Below are 21925 nucleotides of genomic sequence, written 5' to 3'. Positions count from 1 at the left end.
ATTCTCCACGAGAAAACAAAGCGCAGTGCAAAGAGACTACTTAGAAAATGGCTATTGTGTTGACAATGATAGTATGAAAAAGAAAAGGACATAAGCCCAGTTTTTGATTATGTGAAAATGTGATGATTGCCAAAAACTCTTCGTTTTGACTTATTAGATGTTGTGTTGTGCTTGTATGTTGGTTTGATGATGTTGTTAAACCTGTTAGCAGATGTGACTAAGGTTTTCCTGCTTCTCTATACTTCTGCGCACTTCAAGTATTTCTAACATATACTTCTGTTTTTTCCCTTATTTTCTTTCTCCTTTTCTCTTCACCTCTTATAAAAGTGTTTCGTCACTGGCTGCCGCTGTAAAGGTTGACCCGTACGTGCCAAACGACATAGGTTATCCTACCCTACACCTAACATTTTTATCTACGGTGGCCTTTTTGCACTTTCCATGCGCTTAGAATCAGCACCAAGAAGGTGGTTTTACTAAGAGTGTAAAACACCTTCACCTCTTCCGTAATCCCCTCTACCAAAATCCCATTAGGCGATAAAATGTTTCGTTTATTGGTCGAATATAGGAGCATCTCTGATGTGCTTATGTGCCTGTCCGAACTTGAGCGTCTCAGGCTCGTCCACGCTTTGCAAGGGTTCCATTTCTTGGAGTGCCATTCTGGGTGCAGGGTTCATTGTGACGTTCACACAGGACGCTGCGTCGTGCGTCAGAGCCCTAGTTCCGGGCAAACACTCGCAGTGGTTGTACGTGCATATAGCGTTGTACGGTGAACAGTCCGCATGCTGCGAACATCGAGAGCGCAAGCCACCACCAAGACGGGGCTCACAACGTTCTGGCGAAAGCCCCGATCTGGCGAAACCGGGCGCACAGGCGCACCAGCCCATGGACACGACACATTCGCTCTTCGGGGTGGAACACTGCTCGTTGAAATAGCACCGAGATCCGAGCTTAGCCTCGGGCCAGCAGACAGTGTGCAGGGAATTCAGCCGTAATGGGTGTCGGTCGTCAGCGCAGGTGCAGTGCTTGTCCACGCATCGACCACCTCGGGCTTCGCATTTGCCTGGCTTCTCCGGACCACAGTAGTCAGTCAAGGCTGTGTGGATGTACGTTGTAGTCGATGCCACCTACGGAATAAGTAGAGCATGCGTTCATGTCACTTGTGTGAACGCAAGAGTCCCATGTTCCCTCAGGAAACCACAGCCTCATAGATGCTCGAAATAAAATTCTGCTCTGTGTGTCCAATAGACCTCCCCCCGCTTGTAAACAAATGACGTAATAGTGTTAGACAGTGCCACCAATTTGGTAGAGTTGAACTACGCTCAAAGCTAGGGGAGAACAAGGTCGCGCCCGAAAGCCACGGTATTGAGGGGATTCTAAAGCGTCTGCCGGGCACACACCTTGAAATCGGCGAACGAGTTACACTTAAACGGGTACACATTATCCCGACTAGGCAGCACCGTCCATCCTCCGATCCTGATGACGGAAACCTTTGCGTATGTCTGGTTGTCGTCCAGCATGGTAGTTGTTTCTTCTATGTGAGACAGATCGCGCAGGTCACGGTCATAGATCGTCCAGAAGATGGCGGCGAAGTTGGTATAGCCCACGGTACATGTCAGTGCAAGCACGTCCTCCGTCTCGTCTAGGGTCATGTTTTGTGGTTCTACAGTTGGCAACCACTTCTGGACTCTCAACACACCCGGCCTTCTGGCCTCGGCTGCGACTGCGACGAAGGCAAAGACGAGTGGAAGTAGACCCATGCTGGACGTCGGGAATGCACCGAATGACTTCCTCCTTTTCGTCTTCACCTTTTTCATTTACATCGTGCACTGATATTTGTGCGGTTAATAAGGCGTGTTCTAAGCACAACCTGCATGTGAATCGCCTTCAAATTACGTACTTGGCTTTTGTATGCGTAGGTATAATCGCAGTTTCCAGCGGGAATTCCTAGGTTATTACCGATTAGCGGAAATTACCGATCTAATCTTCTTTTGTGGTACAGCAGCGTTATTTACAACAGGCTAGCGGTTATCGAACACATAAAGAGACGGATTCTTGTAAGGTTCCGATCTCCCTTTTGATGCCCAAGCACCGAAACTAAGTAACGGAATCCCGCTACCCGCTACTTCACTCAAAAGTAGCGCAATACTGACGTCGCTACAAATTCCAAAATGTAGCGGGATGCCGCTACCATATAAAAGTAACGTAAATACTTCTCCGCTATCCTACCTTCGGTGTTGAGGCATGTCCGCATACCTGTCTGGTGGAGAACTGATGTTTCTTTCTCTAAACAAGTAGATATCTTTTTTTGTTCTCTCACTCTTTTTACGAGCGATTTACCAACTGCGGGTGCGTAAAACATTACCATTTCTCTGAGATGGAATGTCGCAAACACCGAGCTTATACGGAAGCGGAGAAACAAACATTTAGAGTCCTCATGTCAACTAAAGGCAATCGTCAACGAAGGCGAAGCTCATTTCCAGCAGGGTGTCACGCGAACAGTGTCACAACCAATATCAGGTAAAATTACTTGCAAGTTGAAATATGGTAGTCATCAAAAAGGCCAGACAGCGGCTGGAATCGAATCACGTATCTCTCGATTGTTGAATTGAATTGTTGAATTATTTAACCTCCACAGAAATGGTTCGCCCACGCCTGTTACGCATCATACTATAAGAAAAAAGACGAGCTTTTCTCGTGAAATAAAATGGAGACATATTGTTGTGTTTCCGAAATCTCTCCGTGTTTCCATTCCACACGATACAACATATACCGTTTACCTACAGCGAAAAAACACGATTAAAATAAACTGAAATATATCGTCCACGCGCATGCAGCGGCTTTGCAGCTGCGTGCTTGTATGTACTCGTACGTATACGTACAATGAAAAACCAACTCCGCTGTTTACGTCTCATACTATTACGGTGCTCGCTACTAGAGTCACTAAATAAGCTTCTACTCGCTACCACATACTGCCATGCGTTGCGGAATCGTTGAAAAGTACACGGATGTGCGCGAGCAAATTTGATAGATTCTGACGTACGTAAAAGTGGTTAATTTCGCGGTCTTAATCGCGGCAGAACCCCCCCTCAGAAAAATCCTGCATCCGCCTATGCCGCTACCCGAATTCGTGTCGGAAACACTTTTTCTGCTACCAATTTCAACTGAAGCGGAATCGCTATGCGCTACCGAAAAAGTTGCGAATACGAGGTATCTTCGATTTGGCCTGCACCACCGGCACTAGTTCAGGGGAGTGCCGATGTGGTGCAAAGAGTGTGCGCCGCCGACTGAGGCAGTGCAAGTGTAGGTTCAACACTAGCGCTTCCAAACCAAACGAGCGAGTGCAGGTGCAGGCTAGTGGTTTGCTGTCGTGTTCTTTACGCTTGTCTTTCTTTTCATGTATACTGTTTGTGTGAGTTGTGTTTCATTCGCTTTACTAGTCATTGGTATAAGTGTTTGTTATCGCTCTGTACCTGTAAGCAGAATTGGATTCCAGCAGTAACAACGAGTTGATGCGTATGCATTTTATTTGTTTGCGCGGAAGGGGGGAAGGAAGATCGCGGTCGTGTTCTCGGCTATCACGGGAACAATATTGTGGGAAGATACTACGAATAGGAGTCTTGTTTTTCGTACTCGGTTCTTCATCTCTGTATATTTTTATGGAAAAAAAAAAAAAAAGCACGATTCTCGGCCGCTCCAAAGCTTGCGCCTTTTTCCAACGCAGTAAAGGCAAGTGTAATATGCTTCCCGTGCAGGGAAAAGTTGGAATATTCCGTTCGGTAGGTCTCAGATATGACCGCATTATCGCTACCCACGTGCTTATCGCGACAATGCAACCGGTATTCCATCTCACACATATCAAGGAACCGTCAGCGTTACAGACGTGTCGTCTGCTCTGCGTGCACTCGTACTGCACTTTCTATCCAACAAGTGCAGCCCGGCCGTGAACTCGTGCAGAACTAGTGCTGCACTGTTACAAAACAATACTAGAGTGCAGAAGGCACGAGCGGCACTGACAAAACGAATATAGAAGTGCTGCGCACCGCCTGAACGAGTTGAGGTAGTTGAATGAGTGCAGCCAAATCGAAGATACCTACGGTAGCGGCGCTCGGCACAACACTGTGCCCAAGAAATGGACAGGCTGTAAACATAGTAAAAGACTGTCGTAGGCCGCACTTTTCTCTCTCTCTCTCTTTTGTTCTTGTCTGGGCATTTGATGCTCTCGCAGCAGGTTATCGCAGTGATATCTGTCGTGGGGGGAACAGCCTTGATCTTCAAAGGCCAGCTGTCTTTCGAAGAGACGGACGGACGTTCCCTCGTTGTCTTTACTCAAAGTCTGATTGAAGGTCTTTTGTGTGATTACTTTCTTGTCTGATTCTGGCGTCACGTATTATAGTAGCCGTCCACCGCCGCTTCTTTTCTTGTTTTGCTGTTGCAAATCACTACTTCTGGCATGGAGCTTGTCGGTACGAATAGAAAACAAATCGTGAGCTTTTTCCTGTCAGGATTGGCCCTATAGACGTGTCCACTGTAGCGTGTCTGTATAAAAGTAACGTTGAGAGCCTAAAGAGGCTCTTGTATAGATTGCGGTTGCACAAACACGACAGACATCCCTGCTAAGTCCGGGCACTGGCAAAGTCAGCCCGCTTTATTTTGTAAAATGTGATATTCGCAAGTTGCACTTTGCGTCAGAGAAGAACTCGTCTGCATTGTTGCTGAAAGCCTTTCGAAGAGAGCATGCTTCTATTAACGGCACAGAATCTGCTGTACTTAAGCGCTACGGATAGTATCCTCTCATATCTTGTGGTGAAACTCCCCATTCACCATGTAAAATAAAGCTGTTGTTGTTGTTACGCCTATGTATTATGTAGCACAAATCTATTTCGAAACGCTGGAATACATTCTCCGATCATAACGCGTGAAAGTCGCAGAAAAATAAATTGTTGTGGAAATACGGCTGTGTTTTCGGCACTTTTTTTCATTCCATGTTGTTCAGGCAATCTGACCACGAGAAACTTTGGCACGAACACGGGATAAATGCGACAACCTTTAAAGGACGAAAAGTTGGCCGATGTACACTGGCGTTTTTTTTTTTTTTCAACCTTTTACATATTCTTTAAAATAAAAATTTATGCAAGCTGCATAGATGTCGTTTTTGCAGTTGAGCACGGAGTCAATCTCCGTCTCATGTAATCTCCGGAGGCCAAGGCACTCGCAATACTGGCCACCAGAGACGTCTGGTCCTCGTTGGCTCCCAGGGCTTGGACGATCTTGACCGACAGTAAAGTGGCTCTGGGGGCGATGGGCCGCTGGCCTCTTACTCCGCGACAGTCATCAGTGACACCTACACCACGATCATCGCCTTGTACTCCGAACTTGTATCCCTGGGTCACTGCGTGCTATTCCAGTGGATTCCGAGCCGTGTCGGACTTTCTGGCAATGATCGTGCTGACACTAGTTCGGCGTGACCACGCACGACACTGAGCAGCTAACTGTTACGCTCTCTATGTGCAAGCTGAAAATCTGTCGCTTCATTGCCAACAGCACGCAACTTTTTCAACCCGAATATTATCTGCACCTTCCCGCGATCTATTGACCGACCATGCTGCACATGGCCGTATCCCGCGCAGCGAGGAGACGCTGCTTCGTCGGCTGCAGCTGAATGTGGCATTTCTCCTCTTTGCCCCACGTGTCATGTCGAGGCAACACATCCTCCTCGCCCGCAGAAGTACGAAGGACACCGGTTCAATCTCCGGCGCTGTCTCGCTCATCGGGCTTACCGAGAGCTTTCCCTGGCGGACTTGGCCCTACCGAGCACGCTGAGGTCACGTCTGCGCTGCTACGATTCCTTCGAGAAGCTGGTCTCTAGGGCACTCTTTCATACCTCCCTGATGACTGCCTGCACAGCGGCTAGTGAAAGAAGCTGTCTTCCTATATTTTTCGATAATTTTCTGTGTCACTGTTTTTCTCCTTCTCGGTTTTTGTTTTTGTTTTGGGGAATAGCGAGCCTCTAGTACGGCTAACGTTTCCTTTTGCGCGTTTTTTTTCTCTTTTCTTTTCACCATTAAACATATCCCCCCTCCCGAGTGAGACCAAGGTATTTACATAATTTACATCTTGAGACATGGACGTTATTGATGTCGAGACGTGGGAAGTCCCTACCAACGTGTATACTTGGGGGGATGTAGGTAAGACATTTGGACTTTCCTGATGATACTTCCAGCCCTCTCTCCATCGTTGATGGCGTTTTATGCAGGGTTCCGGAGCGAATCGAAAACCTGAACCGAAAACCGAAAAAAAAAAAACGTCATTTTTGGACGAACCGGAACGGAACGAAAACCGAAACAGAATTTTATTCTCCGGAGGGAAACCCAAAATATATGTTCGATTTTCTGTTCAAACGGAAAATTGATCTATTTGGCCCTCCGTAACGCAATACACGGTATCCATCGGCATTCTGGGAGGGAATGAAGCAACGCCATCCAGAGTTGCATACGTTCCCGCTACACAAGTCAGTGTGGAACGAGCTTCATTCTCTCGTCCCGTCTTTCCCCGGATATACTTGCTGTTACTCAGGTCCACAACGTTATAGTCATTTGTGCGCACGAACCTCACATTACAACAATGTGCCAGAGCACAAGATGGGCTCCTTCATTTGTCTACAGGGTGTTTCAGTTAAATCCCCAGCCCAAATAAACCGTGAACCGGAGCACCAATCGAATAACTTTCTTTTTTACAAGTATTTGTCCGATACCACCTACTAGCTGCGCACCGTGTGAACGAGTGCGAATGAGTTTTGTAAAAAAAGAAAGAAAAAAATGCTGGGCTCCGTCCGCATTGAAATGGGTACTACCATTGAGAGACCGTGGTACTGAGCCGTAGCAATGGGGGGGGGGGGGGGGGGGGGGCAGCCGCCCCGGGCGCCCTTGCCAGATAAGCCACCGAACGGCAGACGCTGGCAGGTCGGTTGGACAGTATAAACCTTGAATGAAGATAATTTGGATTTACGACCTCGGCAGTGCAAATAGACGTTTTCTTTTGTTTACACGGCTTCTGACGGCAGTGGGAGAGGGGGGCTCTTCAGAGTTGCCTAGCCCCGGTCGCAAAGTCGCTTCGCGGCGGCTCTGGGTACTACCCTTTTTTGGGACCTTGAGTGGACACCTTTTAGAGAAAAATGTGCCACCGAAACGGGTCATTAGTCGCAGTAATTAAATTGGTTTCGGTTTACATATTTTGTCGCGGCTGGTCGCGGTGAAGCGCAAAAAGACGCTCTTCCACTCCTTTATCCACCAATGAATTCATTTTGCGCTTCGCCTGTTTGCGCTTCATTTTGAAGTAACTCCGGAGACGAACAGTCAACTGGGAGTCGAACTCGTGTGTTTAACTGCAAAGAATGAATCCCCGAGAAAAAAAAAAGAAACAAGAAACAAAAGGCACGCACAGCCATCGGTGCCAACAGTGCGCGAGCTTCCCCTGGCAGTGGCGATATGTCCGTTACTGCATTCCTCCCCCCTACTCTGGTTGGTAAGGAATGGGTGGACGTCTGTTCCTGGTTCAGCGTCGCAACGTGTCACCACTCGCCGGAGGCGTTGTGGAGTCATTGCATTCCCTTGGCTGTGGAGGAGCAAGAAAGGAGTTGGAGGAATCGCTGAGCGGAGCAGGTACCGCGGAGCGGTCTCCTGCCGCGCTTGATAGTCCGGTGACGCACGGCTTCTAAGCTGGTCATGGCGACGCACCTGACCACCGTTGGAACTACCAACGACAACCATTCTGAATCCCTGTGGCCGACTTATCACCCCAGGTTTCCAGGTGTCTCCTTGCCCATAGTGCATCATCCAAACGGGTTGTCCGACGTGAAACTTCGACTTGCTCGGCTGACCGTCTCCTAAGGGATGTTCCCTAGGGCCAGGCATCAGATTGTCCAAACGGGAACGAACTTCCCTTCCCAACAGCAACATAGCCGGTGTCTTGCCGCACTTCAGGGGTGTTCCGCGATAGTTGTGCAGGCTTCTTGCTAGTCGCGTTGACAACGTCCCCCCCCCCCCTCCCTTTACATTCTTCTTCAGTTCTTCAGTCCGGTTTTAATAGTACGCACAGACCGCTCGGCCAACCCATTTGACTGTGGGTGGTAGGGCGCCGACCGTAAGTGGCCAACAACGTTACGGCTCATGAATTCCTGGAAAAGCTTCACTCACGAACTGCGGTCCGTTGTCGGAGACCAGTGCTCGCGGTATACCCCATCGACTGAACAGCGTCCGCAGTTCCTCAATCGTCCGAGCGCTTAACGTAATATTCATGGGGATAACCTCTATCCACTGTCTGTGCGAGTCGACGGCTATCCGTAGCATCTGTCCCTCTATTGGCCCCGCAAAGTAAACGTGAACGCGACTCCAAGGCCCATTGGTCGCTGGCCAACTAGCTGGTGGTTGCGCCGGTGGCATAGACGCCACTTGTGCACAAGTGTTGCAAGTCTTTGCTACCAACTCGATGTCTGCGTCCAAATCCGGGTACCAGAAGAACGCCCGCGCCAGGGATTGGATTGCTGATATTCCCCGATGCGTCTCATGCAGGAGTGGCATCATTTTCCGCGCAGCACGCGGCACGACGACCCGGTGCCATCAGTACAGAAGTCCGTGGATAACGGGGAGTTCTTCCTTCCGGTTAAAATACGGACGAAGATCCTTGTCTTCCTTAGGCAGAAATTTTGGCCAACCACCTTGGATCCAGCGCTGTACTCGAGTTAGCCCGGAGTCGCTCGCAGTCATTTCGGCCAAGTGCTTGGCTGACACAAGGCCGCTGTCCAGATGCTCGGTGAGCAGAACGTGCTCCGCAGCATAGCTGATTGGGCGTGTCTGGTCGTCCTCAGTCAGAGTAGATGGCTGGGCCAACCGGCTCAAAGCGTCCGCTGGAATATTTTTGTGTCCTGGCTTGTACTCCACGTCATATGAGTACGCGCCCAACAACAAGGCCTACCGCTCGATACGCGCTGCTGCCGTAGCTGGAACAAGTTTAGCCGGGTGAAACAGTCCAACCAGCGGTTTGTGGTCTGTTACCAGTGTATATTTATGTCCAAGCAGGTACTGGCGAAATTTCGTGACGCCGTAAACTAGGGCAATGACCTCCTTTTCGAGTTGCGAGTAATTACGCTCTGCTGCTGCTAACGTACTGGAACGAAATCCAATCGGACGGTCGATTCCGTCGATCCGGTGTGACAGCACTGCCCCAATGCCGCTTTGGGATGCGTCAGATTCCAGACGAACCGGTAGCTGTGGGTCGTAGTGAGCTTCTTTAACCTCGAGGGAAGCTTGTTCTTGTTCGGCCTCCCACTTCCAACCTCGGTCCTTCAACAGTTCGTACAGCGGGGCCACTACCGTAGCAACTCCGGGAACGAAACGGTTGTAGTACATGAGCTACCCGGGGAAAGATTTCAGTTCCGTGACCGTTGTCGGCCTGGGCATTTGCATAATCGCAGCGATGTTTTCCTTGTTCGGGTGTAACCCATGTTCATCGATAATGTGTCCCAAATACTCTACTTGTCATTTTGGAGGCATCATCCAGCGGCATTTGATTGTAGGCGTCCTACAAATTATAGTGCTGAACACCTCTCCTCCTCCTAGGGTAGAGAAGATGTCCTCGATTCGCGGAAGAGGGTACAGCTCGGTATTGGGAGCGGCACTCAAGGCAATCTTAAAGTCTGCACACAGACGAATGCTTCTATTTCGCTTGACAACGGGCACCAACGGCGTAGCCCATTCCACTGGAGAAAGTACTCCCACGCGAACTAAGCGATCCAGCTCCTCGGTGACCTTATCCCGTAGCGCATAGGGAATTCTACGTGCCTTGCAAAATTTCGGAACTGCTCCTTTCAGATGAAAGCGCGCTGGAGGACCCTTCAGCAAACCCAGTCCTGGCTGGAACAACCCGGTGAATTCGTCCAGGCACTTCTTCACCGTGTTGCCTTCCGTGCGGAAGTTGCAACGTATAGTAGCTTCCCTTCTCTCCCGGACGTGTTCCTCTAGTAAAAAATATGCAAAAATGCACAATTTTCGAGCGTTGCGCGAAGTTGGCAGCCGATTTTCCTACACCTCTCTCGGTATCACCCTTTCTCAAGTGACATCAGGCTGTTCCTCAAAGCATGAAGCCCCCTACTTCATAGTGTCCCAGTCGATAACGCTATTTTTCGTTGTGTTAGAGCCTGTAAGAATGTGCCACGCTTGTCGAGCGGTAGAATTTGTGATTATATTTTGTTATCTGCGTGGTATTTGGAAGGTCTGGAAGCTTTACAATCGGCTTTCGGGCGACGTTTTAGCGATAACGTAGGCATAATGTCCACGGAGCTCCACTGAAGTGTTGCAACAAGTTCAAGGGGCAAAAACGAACATATTTGACCTGAATTAAGAACAAGAGGGCAACAGGCCGTCGATAACAAAAAGTTTGAATTATCAGAACTTGAATTAATAATGCATACTAGAGGAGACTGACACACAATGCATTGTTACCAGCTTGCCTGCACTCTTTTCCTCCTTTCGCTTTGAATTAATAAGTACCCGATAATTGAACTAAATTAGTTGAGAATTGAATTAACTAAATTAATTGATAATTGAAGTAAGTAGATTAATTGATAATTTAGCTAATTAATTTATCTGAATAATAAGTACCTCAATTCAGGTACATACAATATAAAGGAAGGTTAAAAATTAGTCCTTGTAGCGCACCAATGGAACACAAACAAACAAGAGTATATGCTTACATTACAGGGATTACAATATATATCGGAATTTTTTTGTGACAGACATAGACAGCTCGGACAAACCCAGTATGCAGTGGCAATAAGTAAAGACTTCACTTTCATTACCTGCTGCCTACAAATCATTTGCTATCCGCATGCGTTTGGCACTGGCAGCTACATCTGCTGATGAGGCTTCTTCCTCTTGTGAACCTGATTCCTCTTCATCTTGGACCGCTTCCTCTTCGTCGCATTCATCGCCATCCGTGTTGTTTATGACGAAGTTATGAAGGAAGCAAGCGCTCCCAACTACCTTCAGGATAAGGTCCATTCGGGACATGTCTAAATATTGTAGCCTCCTAAATTTTGCCTTAAGGTGGCCAAATGCCCTCCCTATCACAGCCCTGGCTTTGCTGTGCCTGAGATTGTATCTCACCTGCAGAGGTGACAGGTGCCCATTATCTCTAAAGGGGCTCATTAAGTAGCTCCTCAGTGGATAGGCCGAGTCACCTAGCACGTGCATGTCCTCTGGAAGCCTTCCCAAAATTTCCTCGACTCCGGAACTCACAAACACGCGGGCGTCGTGCATTCGTCCTGGGTATCCAATGACAACGTGGGTGAACATCATTGTGTCATCGCAGCAACCCTGCAGGATCATGGAATGCTGCTCTTTCCTATTATAATATGCTGACTGTTCTTCTAAGGGTGCCTTGATCAGGATATGGCACCCGTCGATGGCCCCAACGACGCCTGGAAAGTTCCACTTCATGAGGAAGGCGTTGGCCACCCGCTGGAGGTCTGTGGGCCAGGTGATGTTCTCTGGCATGCAGAGAGTCCAGAGTTGCACCATCTGCTCAACAACAAAGTGGAGCGTCCCTCTGTTGATGCCAAACCGGTCGGCTACACCCCTGAATGACTCCTGGTTACCCAGAAGCCAAAGTGTCATCAGCGCCTTTGTCTCTAAAGGAATCTGGGTGGGGCCTTCCCGCATGTGCTGTGCTGTGGCCTGAAGGAGGGCCTGTAATAAGAAAGAGCAACATAAATTGGCATATTAAATAGAATGATCAAATGTGCATCTTTTGTGCGCACAAAGAAAATTGCAAAGTGCAAGTCATACAAATGTTCGGATTCGAATAATTCCTCCGATGTCTCTCGCGACTAAGCTCTCTTGATGCCAAAATACAAAAATATGTTCCATGAGTAATCAAAAACCTTTCTGGTAGTCCATTTTCTATCGTAATTTTTTTAAATTTCGACAGGCATTGCCTACCTCGTGGCTAAATTGCTAATAGAGTAGAACCTCGCTAATTTGATCTCGCCTAATTCAAAATTCCAGTTAATTCGAAGGATTCCTTCAGTCCGTTCTTGACACATTGCAATCTAACTGCATAACTTGAAAAAATCTGGCCGGTATCCCACTTAACTTGTAAGTTTCCTACCGAATTTCATCATCTTCCATTGGCTTCCAACTCACGCAATGACGACCTGCCATAAAAACCACGTGCTTGCTCCCATGCTGACTTCCCTTTCCCAGCAGCTAATCCTGCGGTGCAACCCCCTTGCACTTCCCTGCCAGCCAGTGTCCCATCTATACTGCCATTACGGATTACGCAAACACGTTTTGGCTCGCTTTTGTTTCGTGCTTTTGTTGAGATCCACTTGGAAGTTCACTTCTTGCCTGTGGGCTGTGGAGGCAGCCCACGTGTGAAGTACAAGCCACTGACGGCTAAAGAAAAGTGTCGATCATCACAGCCACAAAATCAGCAGCGTGCTGTAAGCTCCTGCTGGTGATGCAAGCTCCGAGGAGGGCTTCGAGTCTTTCGAAGCGTCTTCAAGGATAGAAGACGCAGAACAGACCTGTGCCACAAGTCTCACGGGCGACGTCATTCTGAACACGCTTCCTGCAGATGAACAGAGTGATGACGACGACGACGGCGGCGGTGGTGATGAATCTCACACCCGCCATCGTTTTCGGAAGTTTGTTAAGCCAACAGCGCGCACACAGTCATATGATGGACTTCGTAGCTCATTTTGAACGAACGGTGACGTGCGATCTAGAGTTCGGGGTCAGGATGTCCTGACCTCCTCCTCAATTTCTGCCTTCGGATAATATTTAATTAACCTAGATCATGTATCTACCGTGCTGCCAAGGATGGACCCCCCTCTCAGAAACATCCTGGATCTGCCTGTATGTGCGATGATATTTTCAGAAAGTGCCCCCCCCCCCCCCCCCCCCCCATCCTTGTATAACACTTTCCTTACCTCAGGCATGTCAGACAATCAGCGACAGCGTGGAACTGTTACTTAGGGTAGTCCTTAAACGAAAACCGATGATTAACTAAAATAAACTACCAAGTGCCAGTGCAAGTTTTTTGCTCGACATCTTCTTATTCAACATCCTTTGATATGTTTTTCTCTTTTTTATTCTACTACAAAGAATTGGAAAATTCTGAACCCCCCAAAATGGATCTGCAGACTGTGGACAGCATAAACAACAGACATCATACAGATCCATACCTGGAATGTTGTCCGGGACATTCTGAAGTGTTCTTTGAACTGGATGTCCGAGTATGTCGGGACAATACAGGTTACAAAACCCTCGACCCCATTAGACCTTTGGACTTCTGCTGAAGTCTCACCCTTGTCTCCTGGAACGAGCAAATGATATATTTGTGCGATACGACCCGACATGAGCAAGAGGGGGATGGGGAAAAGTGGTCGCAAAACTCGCGCACCACTCAAAAAATTGTGCATTGTCAATACGTTTTACTAGGGCGCAGAAAAGTGCTGCCGTTTCAGTTCTAGCGGTCACAACTCCTCAGGGTTGTGCTCTACAACTTTGCAGTTGTGCAGTCAACCTATTTTCACTAATTATGAAGATTAGTTCTGAAAGTACCGTATTTTCCGGTGTATAACGCGCACTCGTCTATAATGCGCACCCCTAAAAAGGGCCGAATTAAAAAAAAAAAAATCAGTGTATAACGCGCACGGTACAATAAAGCAAGGCGGTGTATCATATATGCATATGCTTTATTTGAAACACATTTAGACAAAGCAGTTAAACTCCGGTGCAACAGAGTCGGTGTCACATAGTATACTTCAATCTCCTCTCCGCTTTCAGTTTAACGTCCCTTCTCAATCGTAGCCTCATAGCTTCTTCAGGATTTCGGAGGCATCATTTGCTGTGATTCTGATGGAAGATTGAAGCACTTTCCTACAGATAAGTTTTTAAAGTCAAGCCATGCACATCCTGGAAGAGGCTAGAATTTGTATGTCACCGACCTGAAAAGGAACTCTCCAGGAAAATATGTCCGTGTATAACGCGCACCATTAGATAACGCGCAAGACCTCTTCAGAGCACTTTTTTACTGTATAACGCACGTGTTATACACCGGAAAATACGGTAAATAATGGCTGCTCTACTTACTGATATACCGCTACCTTCGAGTAGGCCCCATCGGCAATAGGTATATTCAATGACTATTTCATCGCCGAGCTTACACGCGTTGAATTACACAATGTCAATGGTGAAGTCTGCATCAGGGTCGGTCTTCCATAGGCAAAACCACAACGATAATCTCAGTCATTCACCAAACGCATACATGTCATACACTCACCTCCAGTGACGACTGCTGCAATTGCATCTACAATGAGACGCATCCTTTTGCGTTTCCTTCGTTGTTGGGAAAGCCATTCTTCGAAGTCACTGTCATCGCATAGTACGGCAAGTGCGTACTCCATTGTTGAACTCGGCGAGCGTGACGAATGGACGACAGGAAGTGCCATGTGGTACATGCGCAACAGAGCAGCACAGTTACTCCAAAACAGGGATTTTGCAGCTCTCTCGTACTCCCTCTCTGGGTATGCCTACTTAATGCCCCCAATAGGGACACTCAAGGAACAGTGTTGTTCACGGGTGGTCATCATTCTGTGCTTCCTACAAAGGGAGATCATTTCTCAGACAGTGCTAGGTGTTTTTGTGACCAGAACCCAAAAAGCTATGTTCGAGAATTCTCTCGCATACATATATCTCCTCTTGTCCAAATCTAATGTTCTCATCCACGCAAAGGCACGCTCGCAATATGTTACCTGCACGACCAGGTCGTGCGCAGCTTCAGCAGGAGGAACAACTCTTATCAAACTAATCGTAGTCTAACTTTTACGCGGAAATAAAACGGTACTTAATGATTCAGGAATCACACGTTGACACAGAGATAACACGCTCTATCAAGCATGTCGAACCACTCTCTAATATGGTCAGTTCTAAAAGGAGGCTCGGTGCCTGGACCAGGCACCAGATATCCAGTGTGAAGCTGCAACCAGAGGGGAAGCAGCATTAGAATGCGGAGCCATTTTATAGCGACGGCTGTCAGTGTCTCTTATGCCTGTTAATGGCGCTTGAGTAAAAAAGAAACACCCTTGTGCTTCAGATGCCACGGAGATACTGAGTCCTGCTCACACACAAGGTTTGCGGCAGCCACAAGACCTTAAACGCAAGTGTAGAGCTCGCAAAGACCCAGCTCATCCCGCAGGTGAGGTTGCAAACAAGAGGATGCGATGTCAGGATTTCAAAGTGTGTGCCACCGAAGCTGAGGCGAAACAACATAGACGCGAATACCCCGCAATGTGTGCCATCGAAGCGGAGGTAAAGAGGCGTCAGAGGCAAGCGAAAGCCGAAGGAGCCACGAAGGGCTTCACTAGGCAATTCAGAGAGAACCCATTTGGGGACAATTGCTAAGGTTCAATTGCTTGTGGTTCAAGACTCATCTCGCAGCGCTGCTGTTGACTTCCCATTCACTGCTTCGACTAGAATTGGATGGTTCAAATGATGGTCGAATGCCGACAGTGCAGTCGCTGAAATTTGCGTTACACAACCGTCACCGTCCTGTGATTTCTTTAGTTTCTGCTCCGACCTTGTATCTGCCAAGGAAGGAAGGTTTAGGAGGAGAGGTCAATCTTGTTAGAAATAATAAAGTGCCAAGGGTGAGTAAGTGTATCCTAAATGAGTGATTCCAAGCTGAATGGATTCCATTGATGAAGCTTGTGGTCATAATAAGGGCCTGGAATACAGTGGCACAGAATACAATATGCGTTGTTGAACGAGTGAAAATATTATAGAAGATTTGATCCAACACTTGCGAACAATTGTCCGCATAATCTGGATGAAGTCATCGATTAGTGGAGGTTGCCAACTGCATAGTTAGGTCTGCTCTTCAACCATTTTAAACCCTCCTGACATATGATAATTTCGAGCACACTAGTCAAGGCACCAAATTTATTGCAGGAGGTTTTACTCATGTTGCTGCTTCACACTGTGGCCTGTGAGGCCCGGAGGAAGTCAACAAAAAAAATGTTGTTATAGCTATATTACACCAACTATGTAGAAGAGTGTCATCTTTATATTGGTCACACCCTCCGTAACACCTGCAAGAGTATGCCCAATAATGCTTGCATCATTTCGAGGCAGGCCCATACAAGAAGTTTGCCTTTGTTCATGTAAAACACTACGAAGCTTTGCAGACAAAATTTTGTAAACAGTATCTACTAGGTGCAGGCATTTGTAAAGGCACAAGGAGGTGGCGACACCGTGTCAGTGGATCGGACCGTCCTTCCAAGACTGCTTTCTCCGAGTGTGTTTGTAAATTTGATTGCACAGTGACGATACACTGGACAGCAAAAATATTTTGCAGGGTGTTTCCCGATGAACAGCTTGATGAATGAGCCACGTCAGATGTCACCCCATGGCTCCTTTTAAGTTTCTGACAGTGATATCGCAGCAGCAAAAAGAGCGGACTATAAAATCTAATTTCAAGTACCATAAACCCTCATTATAACAAAATTGCTGTATTGCAGGTATCCCTGTTTCCCAGGAAGTGTTTCCCTCTGTCTCTTCCACCCTGTGTATTTTTGTATACAATGTGCGTATAAAAATAAAGGTGCTAGTATTTACAAACGAGAATTCGGGGAGAAATCTGGCGCCATGATATCTGTTTGATATGTCACCAGGGAAGTTTTGGGTGAAACGAAAGGCATATGAAACAAGCCACTGATGCGACACTGGGACGAGAAAGAATAGTCTTTATATTTCTGCTCAGAACTGAGGCACTGAATGACCGCGTTATTCAAACACTTGCCGAGCTCCACAAAAGCTCGTCTTTGACTCCTGCAGGAGAGGATCATAAAAGGAGGTCAAATAGGTTGTCACAAATAGCTCTTTGCTGATATTGTGATTCACTTTTCTGACGGCTTACTGGAACGACAAGTTGAAGGACCCCGAGGATTTCGGGTTTCGCCCGAATTCTTGAAAATTTGCTCGGGGGTGACTGCCGCAAAAAATCGAGTCTAACCCGAAAAGGAAGAACCCTATTTATAAGTCACATGATTTCTTTGAAGTGAAACAGACACGTACATTACCGAGCTCTCCCACTCTTACGCAGCTACGAGCTTCCATCCGTTCCAAAGGGAAAGCCCACATTCATCCATCCAGGCTCCCAGCAAGGCTCTTGCTCAGCTGCAGCGTAAGGATTTCGTACGGTGCAACACAAGCGTATATATGAAAAACTGAATACCACACTATTTTATAATTCGGTATGTCACACTGTTTCACTTTTATGCGATATTTGGTTTTTAACCACTTTCGCTATTTCTACAAACCTGGTGGTCCCTGTACAGAACTACACCCAAATTGTCAAAAGACACTTTGCGAAGTAACAGCGACAGAAATTTAGGCGAGTTCGTGACGCATCATTGATCAACCGAAGAATTCATTAAAGTCACTCTCGAGAGGCCTCAAACTCAAATCGAGTTGCGGACTGCACTGAAAATAAATTAGCGTAATTACTATTAAAAACCGCGCAATAAAAGTACAGTTGACCCCGATTTATCCAGACTTGACCGTTCCTGGCAAATATGTCCCGATAGCAGGGCATTCGGATAATTGAAACACGATATTTTGAGATGTGCACTATCCCCGTATTTATTTCGTAATGCATACGTAACTGTTCATACTCATGTTTGCAAGTTTACTACAAGCACCAAGTTCTTCTAAGCTCTCATTTATGGCACTAACTCGGGGAACGTAATTTGTTTGCTCAAAAAACACCAAAGCGGTTCTCTGCAGTGTCAGCCTTATCGTCATCATGGCGATATTAGATTAAATTCCTGGTGCTCACTATCAACAACACTGTTCTATCACTGGCCTCTGTCTTGGCAACATCTCGTGAATGATCCCACACTCAGTGCATTTCGGGCCTCTTGGAGTGTCACCACACGTGGATCTTCAGTGTCATCACTGCAACCGACAATGTCTTACGACGTCTTCATCAGTAATGACGGCACACATTTCATCGTGTCAGTCCACATCTAAGCACGTGAGATCTTTCAGAGGACTTTCTGACTTGACTTTCTGCCCGAAAGACCTTGCTTCCTCTAAGCTTCAAACGACTGGACTGGGAACTTTCCCACAGTGACAAGAGTGAGGTGCAGGAAAGGTGGTATGAACTCAAGCAAGGTGCACCGAGAGAAAGAAGTGTAATGTCCCAGAAAGTTTTTGCCTCTTTTGCAAATGTCTTTGGCACAGGCCAAAAGACAGGCGATGCTTTCGGACGGCTTGGACATTGACGTTCACGTGTGGATTTCTTGCACCCGGAGGGTACAGGGCACCTCTTCCGCCTACAATCTACCTCTCAGTCTACCTCTAGCCAGTCCTCCTCAGCTACCTCTAAGTCTACCATCACTACTGTTTGCCCGCAGACACCAAAAGGGAGTCACCTCAGAAGAATGGGGAGTCAAATCGCGCAGAATTCCCCGGTGAAATGTGACCCCTTTCCGAAATAACGCGAACGCAGCACACGCCAGGGACAGAGGTCGTTGACAAATTTGCGGATAAGCGAATCAGAATGAAGTAGGTTCTGGAACATTGGTCCTCGTACTTGCTGTCCAGATATGGATAACAAATTCCAGATAGCAGAGACAAGATCAAATGGTAGCAGGTTCGCTCCCGGAAATGTAGTCCGAATAGCGAGCTTTCCCGGATATCTGACCCCCGGATATGCGAGACGTGACTGTGCTTGGAAATGGAACTATTTATTTGTCGCGTAGCCGGACAGTGCGTGCGCACTTCATCGCTGAATATCTCCACACACAAAATGTGAGTGAGCAAGTAGAATTTCCGAGCGGGGGATAGAAAAAATGTGCTCGAAGACTAGATTGCTGCGGCTGTAAATTATCATTGACATCCATAAGCAAAACACGGTGCTCACGTACAGGCATTTTGCGTAACATAGACAGAAGCAGCAGTACCGTACATGGCAAGAGTAAGAACAATGCTCGAAAATGTGACTTCGTTCCTACTGCTTCGTTAACCTTTTTTGAGAGGCCAGCTTCCTTCTCTTCACTGGTCAAATGCCCTTTGGATGGAGAATATCAGACTGCAGGACGCATGTTTAGTCCTCTCCCATAGCGGATTATGGCTGGCTAGATATTCACTGTGCCAGTTTAAAATTAGCTGAAATTTTCTAAAGTTGAACTTGGAACTTTCGTCAAGTTCCTGTTCATGCAGAATAACGTGTCTACCTAACATCTAAGAGTGCATGATGCAAACAATTCAGTGCCGAATGGGTTTGTGTTTTGGCCCATCATGTTCATCGTGAAGAAGTGGTGTCACAACTTTCAGTGTTCGGATTCTGACATCGAAGAGCACAGGAGATCCAAAGATGACAACATCCCACATAGCTGAATGTATCCATGACCCCATTTTGGCAGATCAACGAATATCAGCTCGATTAACCTTAAAGAACGCATTGGGTTTGTAATTCGTGAAGAGTTAGGTGTCAGCCAAGTAGATGCCGAAATGTTTGAATGACGACATGAAACAACGATGAATGAATGCCTCCAAGTTCATTTTGCAGCATTTTAAGCGCTGGTGGTACTTTTCTTGAGTTGAATGAGACATGACAAAACAACAGCACAACAGTCCATGGAATGGCTACACTAGGGTCCTTCGAGGCCGAAAAAATTCGAGACTCAACAATCAGCGGGAAAGGGGCTACGGTTTTGTGGCACAAGGGGGTCGTCGGGCACGGAACTTTTCAGCTTTTCAGCGCGCCTTCGTGACGCTTTGCCGTTCAAACAATACTCACAGCGATTTGTTTCCGCCATAAAACTGCGCTGCAGTTCCTGATGAGGTGGTAGATGCAGTAGAGAGGTGAATCAAGTGCTGAGATTGTGGTTGTGCTTGTCTTTGTGCACTCAGCCGTTCAAATTTTGCGATGCGTCTCCTCCGGCTATCAGCCTACCCCACGTGACTTTCCAACTCCTCCTCCTCGGGTTTCTCGCGTGCTCCCTTCCCGCTACTTCCCGCTCTTGGACGAGCGCTCGGCGCGCTTACGATATAGGGAGCCTACATACGAGCCATGAGGCTCCCTATTATGTGCTATTATGATGGGCTTGAAAAAAGACAAAGACCTTCTTGCATAACGCCGTCGCAGGGATATTCCCAGGATTTTCGTCTCGGGGGAATGTTGGTGTCCAGTCCAGAGGAGGTGTGACACCCATGCTTGCTGCTTTTTTGGCCTTTCTGGCAGGCATTTCTTCTTCGTTTTTCTTTTTTTTTTTTTACGTTTTTGGGGTTGCATCTTTTTCAGGGTCGGATCCAGGGGGGCGGTTGGGCGACCCCCCAAAAAACGTTAGTTTGTACATGGGATTTCCCACTACGGGCTCTGAAAATGAACCCCCCCCCCCCCCGTACCCCGGTAGCGCGCCGAAGTGGCCCCCAAAGTGGTGTGTGCACCTTCGCATGGTTCCAGAGAAGCTACAGCTCACCTCCTATCCTGACGTCACTTACCCCACGCCGTTGGGGCGCCTCCTTTTCTTCTTTCCTCCATGGCTGTTCATTGGAGCAAGGTTGGCGGTATTAAGTCGGTTCAGGTAAAGACAATGTCAATCCCCAAGCTTGGTCTAACTTTCTTTCTTTTTTTTCAAGCACGGCTCAACGACTTTTAGGCCGGAAGCATACGTCGGCCCGGCATTTTGCCGACGTTGTTTTTCCCCTGGCGTTGTTGGTCGGGACCCACGTACGCCGCTGCTTATTGGGATATGTTCATCAGCTGTAGCGACCTGGCATTTTTCGGTTGTCGTGCTAGCCTAGCAAGGCTGTAACCTTGGCTGCTCAAGCCAAAAACATGTTCAGACGTTCCCGAACCTCCATTTGTGAGAATGCAGGTCAAAACAAAAAAGGTGCACACGAACAAGAGTTCTTGTAGGGTGCGTCTTTCTTGCTCGCAGTCAGGGATTTTTTTCTTCCTGGATGTATGACATATTTCTGCAGAGGAAAGAAACTGAAAGCTAAACCGCAGTGCCCTACCACATATCACTGCATGGGCGACAGCGTGAGTGCCACAGGAGCGCAATGCATTCTGGACAGGTGCTGGCGTGACGTCGTCGCAAACGTCGTCATACACGTAACAATTAAAATGGCGGCGCCCATGATCGGCGGCCGAACAGTTAGTTTGCGACTGCTGTTTTTCTGCGTCGTTTTTAACCTGATTGATTGATTGAGAGAAAAAAGAAAAAAAAAAGAGCACGTGCGGCCGAGGCAGGTGATAGGCCTCGACCAATCCAGCAAAAGTCGTATAAATACCTACCGTGATGAAAACTTGCCAGCTTTTCAACGTCTTAAACAACAACAACAATAGGTGATGACGATGAGATGGGGTGTTTCACCACGGTGGTGCGGTACCTACCCCATTGCACGTGGAACATTATATGAGGATGATGAAGGAATGATGAAAATAACAGAAAAAATTAAAGCGTCTGGAGCAATTCAGTGGACGACAGGAAGTCCATGAACAGGTGAACAACCCGACGACAGGCAATAGAGTGCACATTCCATAAGAATGGGCTGGGTGTTCGCCACGTACGACACTGCAATGGAACAGAGGCTTGTATCACAGCATCTGATCATGGAAGCCACATTGAGGCAGAGCGCACGCAGTACTATATCTATTCTAGGTTTACGTAGTATCTAATATCCTTGCAGTTAAACAGATGGCTTTGTACTGGTCGCCATTCACAAGGATGTGTTAACGACACCGGTGCTTGAGCCAATGTGATACCCTAAAGATCTCAAAAAATGTCTGCTGGCAAGGGGAACATAGACAAGGTCACATGACCCATTTCCTGTGACGTGGAAACCGTACAAGA

General features: G+C 47.4%; 2 protein-coding genes across 3 annotated transcripts; both read right to left on the bottom strand.

Moving 5' to 3' along the window:
- Positions 1-527: 527 nt before the first annotated feature.
- On the bottom strand, positions 528-1792 carry LOC135397534 (uncharacterized). The gene is made up of 2 exons (XM_064629130.1): positions 1398-1792; positions 528-1124 (listed from the first exon to the last, which is right to left on the bottom strand). Exons 1-2 carry the CDS (start codon positions 1755-1757, stop codon positions 549-551), a joined length of 936 nt encoding a protein of 311 aa, XP_064485200.1. The 5' UTR covers positions 1758-1792; the 3' UTR covers positions 528-548.
- An 8923-nt stretch (positions 1793-10715) lies between these two features.
- Positions 10716-20044, bottom strand: LOC135398766 (uncharacterized). Of its 2 annotated transcripts, XM_064630204.1 has the most exons (5): positions 19864-20044; positions 17133-17234; positions 14341-14660; positions 13241-13371; positions 10716-11741 (listed from the first exon to the last, which is right to left on the bottom strand). In XM_064630204.1, exons 3-5 carry the CDS (start codon positions 14516-14518, stop codon positions 10860-10862), a joined length of 1191 nt encoding a protein of 396 aa, XP_064486274.1. In that variant the 5' UTR covers positions 14519-14660; positions 17133-17234; positions 19864-20044; the 3' UTR covers positions 10716-10859. The 2 variants fall into 2 exon arrangements, with proteins under 2 accessions (XP_064486274.1, XP_064486275.1); XM_064630205.1 differs by lacking the exon at positions 17133-17234.
- Positions 20045-21925: the final 1881 nt, after the last annotated feature.

This window comes from Ornithodoros turicata, chromosome 6 (genome assembly GCF_037126465.1).
Source record: "Ornithodoros turicata isolate Travis chromosome 6, ASM3712646v1, whole genome shotgun sequence".
In the NCBI taxonomy this organism is placed as follows: domain Eukaryota; kingdom Metazoa; phylum Arthropoda; class Arachnida; order Ixodida; family Argasidae; genus Ornithodoros; species Ornithodoros turicata.
Note: the sequence above shows the minus strand (reverse complement) of the source record. Positions and strands in the feature narration are given on the sequence as shown.

What these genes read in the sequence shown, in the direction of transcription:
- LOC135397534 (XM_064629130.1), bottom strand. Translation starts at nt 1,757, where the DNA reads ATGGGTCTACTTCCACTCGTCTTTGCCTTCGTCGCAGTCGCAGCCGAG. An exon ending in ACTCGTTCGCCGATTTCAAG is followed by an intron (nt 1,125 to 1,397) that starts GTGTGTGCCCGG and finishes CTTATTCCGTAG; the next exon opens with GTGGCATCGACTACAACGTA.
- LOC135398766 (XM_064630204.1), bottom strand. Translation starts at nt 14,518, where the DNA reads ATGTACCACATGGCACTTCCTGTCGTCCATTCGTCACGCTCGCCGAGT. An exon ending in TGCAGCAGTCGTCACTGGAG is followed by an intron (nt 13,372 to 14,340) that starts GTGAGTGTATGA and finishes TGCTCGTTCCAG; the next exon opens with GAGACAAGGGTGAGACTTCA. An exon ending in TGTCCCGGACAACATTCCAG is followed by an intron (nt 11,742 to 13,240) that starts GTATGGATCTGT and finishes TTCTTATTACAG; the next exon opens with GCCCTCCTTCAGGCCACAGC.